The sequence below is a fragment of the Octopus bimaculoides genome, chromosome 26 (assembly GCF_001194135.2).
Source record: "Octopus bimaculoides isolate UCB-OBI-ISO-001 chromosome 26, ASM119413v2, whole genome shotgun sequence".
Taxonomy (NCBI): Eukaryota; Metazoa; Mollusca; class Cephalopoda; order Octopoda; family Octopodidae; genus Octopus; species Octopus bimaculoides.
The window spans coordinates 5728898-5732290 of NC_069006.1; the positions used below are offsets into that span (position 1 = coordinate 5728898).

Genomic DNA, 3393 nt, shown 5'->3' on the forward strand with positions numbered 1-3393 from the left:
TATATATATATATATTCGCACACACACACAACATACATACGTACACACACATTATATATGCGTATATATACGTACGCACATAAGTGTGTAAGCAAAGATGTGTTTAATAAGTCAGTAATAGTTTATAATTTAGGATTAAAGCTAGAAATTAGGGGAGAAACACTCTAATGTCGATTTAATCAACTTTCCGAGAAGAAAAAGAAAAAAAAAAAGGAAATCACAGGGGTGGGGGGATGTTAAGTAACCGACCCTCTCCGTTACCATGTTGAAATAAACAACGGCTCGATTTGAACACTTAATGCGAAGGATCATTATTGAATTAAATTACAGTAAACTATTTTACTCCGCTGTCTCACCTATACACCCACCCCTAGCGCCCAGCAATTCGATAATGGTTCACGAAATAAGCACAGAGTCAGAGATTTTTTGGTGAAAGTGTAGGGTGAAGTAAATCAAAGTATAGTACTCTTTTTTATCTACTGTTGCTGGAATTTTAGCTCAGAACGTAAAGGTCCATAATTAAATACTGTCATATTTTTTTAGTCCGACTCTTATTACTGCATCGCCCTAGCAATAATAGCTCTTAACACAATGATAATGTGATAACGAAGAATATAGTAAAAGATGCCAAGTCAGTTTTTATGTACACCCTTTGAATGACAACTGCAAAATATTTTCCACTAAACTCTTATTCTGCTAATCTTTTATTCCTTATGTTCATGAAATACCAATCAGTGCTTCAGTTCTTTTTTGTATTTTATATTCATTTTCATTCCGTTCCTTCTTTTGTTAGTTTATAACTCTTACTCCATTAGATGACAACTGCAAATGTTTTTCTTAAACTCATATTCTTCCATTCCTTTATCCTTTAACGTTCTCGAAACATGAATCAGTGCTTAAGTATGATATTTTCATTTCATTCCTTTATTCTGTTACGGTATTCTTTCATTCTTTCTTACTCATGTCATGTTTGTTACTCACCCTAGCCAATGCAGGCATCGTCAATAACAGCAATAGTAGTAGTCATAGTAGTGATTGTTGTTGTTGGTGTTGTTGTGGGTAAGAGCTGACAGGAGCTGCACAGAAATACTGATCATTTTCCCCTTTTTTTTTCTGCTCGGCCCTCCTCTACTCTGTTTCATTATTTAAATAAAAACAAAGCCAAGATCGAGGTCCTCCTCAATCCATGGACAAGAAAAACCCCTCAAAACTGAAATAAAATAACACAAAAAACAGCCAGCCCCAAACCCCAAAACAAAGAAGAAATAATTAGACCCTGTTCCCTTTCCCGCAGATCCGTTCCGTGGAAAATATGAGTAATATCGACTAGGAATATAATTATAGTAAGCTACCATCATTGGTGAATCTTTAAGAATCGTTTATTAACTTTGATATTGAACATAGAGAGGATGATGACGACGGTGATGGTGGTGTCGGGAACGAAATAAAATATAAAGGAAGAATAAAAAAATGCTGATTACTACGAAAAGTGCTTCCGTAGTTAAGTTTCGCATGTTTTTCTGTTTTAGTTTCAATTCATATGCCGGTTGTTATCGTTGTTGTCATTGTTGTTGTTGCCCAGTCCCCTCCCTATCTTCATTCGTATCTATGGCCAACCCTAATTAAGCAGCAGCCCTTAATCGCATATTCTTCCTAATACTGTCTTAAAACAAGGGCTCACCGAATAGTAGTACCCGGGGTCCTCGCCGGTCTAGGGTCTAGTTCCGATCTAGTTATGCTGTTGTTGCTGTCAATAAATAAATACTATTGGGTCCATTGTAGCAATTTGCCCAGGGGGCCTTCAAATCTTCTAAGACAGTCCTGATCCTTCATTTATTGTAACTCCGTATACTATTGTTTGAGCGAAATTTAACAACTATTTATCGGAGATGTAGCAACTGTTTCGAAGCAGACATTCTCCATCTTTCTCTCTATCTCAACCAGCTTACAACTGCTACTGGTGTTACATCTATACTATTAATACTAATAATAAGAAGGGGTAAGGCGGCTAGTTGGCAGAATCGTTAGCACGTCGGACAAGAATGGTAAGCGGCCCGTCTTCTGACTCCTTGCGTCCGGAGTTCAAATTCCGCCAGGATCAAAATTGCCCTTCATCGTTTCGGGGCCGATAAAACAAGTACCAGTTGAATACTGGAGTCGATGTATTTCAGAATTGTATCTTTGGTAGAAAGGCTTTGCGAGCTGGCAGAATCGTTAGCAAGCCGGCCAAAATGCTTGGCGGCATTTCGTCCGTCTTTAGTTCAAATTCCGCCGAGGTTGATTTTGCCTTTCATTCTTTCGGGGTCGATAAAATAAATACCAGTTAAGCACTGGTTACTGTTCCTCCCTCAGAATTGTTGGTTCTGTGCCAAAATTTGAAACCATCAATATTATTATTGATAAATAGTGGAAGTGGTCATGTTATAACTATAGTTATTACTAGTGGTGTTGACGGTAATGGTATTACTGCTGTTACAACTATACAATTAGTAGCGGCGCTGGTGGTGGTGGTAGAAGCGCTAATGATACTACTACTACTGCTGTTAGTGATACACAACTACTTCTGTTGCTGCTGCTGTCTTTACTCTCTCTCTCTCCCCAACCACTCTGCTCGAAATTCGTTTCGGTGGCTCCATTCCACATTTTGGTAGCAACTGGCTGCCTGAGCAGTCGGGCAAAAATTCACTGAGACGCCATTTTAGTTAGTTTGTTTTTGCCCTCTGGAATGGAGGAGACGAAGATTATTTACCACATTGATGACGAGGATACTCCTTACCTAATCAAGCTCCCTATTGCTGCCGATCGAGTAACGCTCGGGGATTTTAAAAATGCCCTCAACAGACCCAATTTCAAATTTTTCTTTAAGTCTATGGACGACGACTTCGGGTAAGTGCCATCCATACAAACATACATACATACATGCGTGTATGTATGTATGTTTCTCTATGTACATGCTTGCAAGCGTATATATATATAAACACCCACACACATATATATGCATGCATGCATATGATCAATCAGTCATATACATATATAAATATATACACATGCATACATATAGATTATATATATGTGTGTGTGTGTATACACACACACATACGATTACATATGCATGCACGAATACACATGCACACACACACACACACACACATATATATATATATAAATATATACACACACGCATATATACACAATTATAGGCCCAGACTAGCTTGTCAATGATGTGTCTACTAGAATAAGACATACATGCACACATATATATATATGTATATATATATATATATATATATATATATATGTATATGTATAGGTATATATATGTATATAGGTATATATATATATGTATAGGTATATATATGTATATAGGTATATATATATATATATAGGTATATA

At 36.9% G+C, this 3393-nt stretch overlaps 1 protein-coding gene across 1 annotated transcript in view; it reads left to right on the plus strand.

The window, feature by feature from the left end:
• The first annotated feature begins 2632 nt into the window (after positions 1-2632).
• The window catches only part of LOC106876540 (segment polarity protein dishevelled homolog DVL-3), a 260486-nt gene continuing 259725 nt past the window's right edge, over positions 2633-3393 (plus strand). Inside the window, exon 1 of the mRNA XM_052976893.1 lies at positions 2633-2886. Within this exon, the coding sequence (XP_052832853.1) occupies positions 2726-2886 (161 nt within the window). The 5' untranslated portion in view covers positions 2633-2725. The remainder of the gene's footprint in view (positions 2887-3393) is intronic.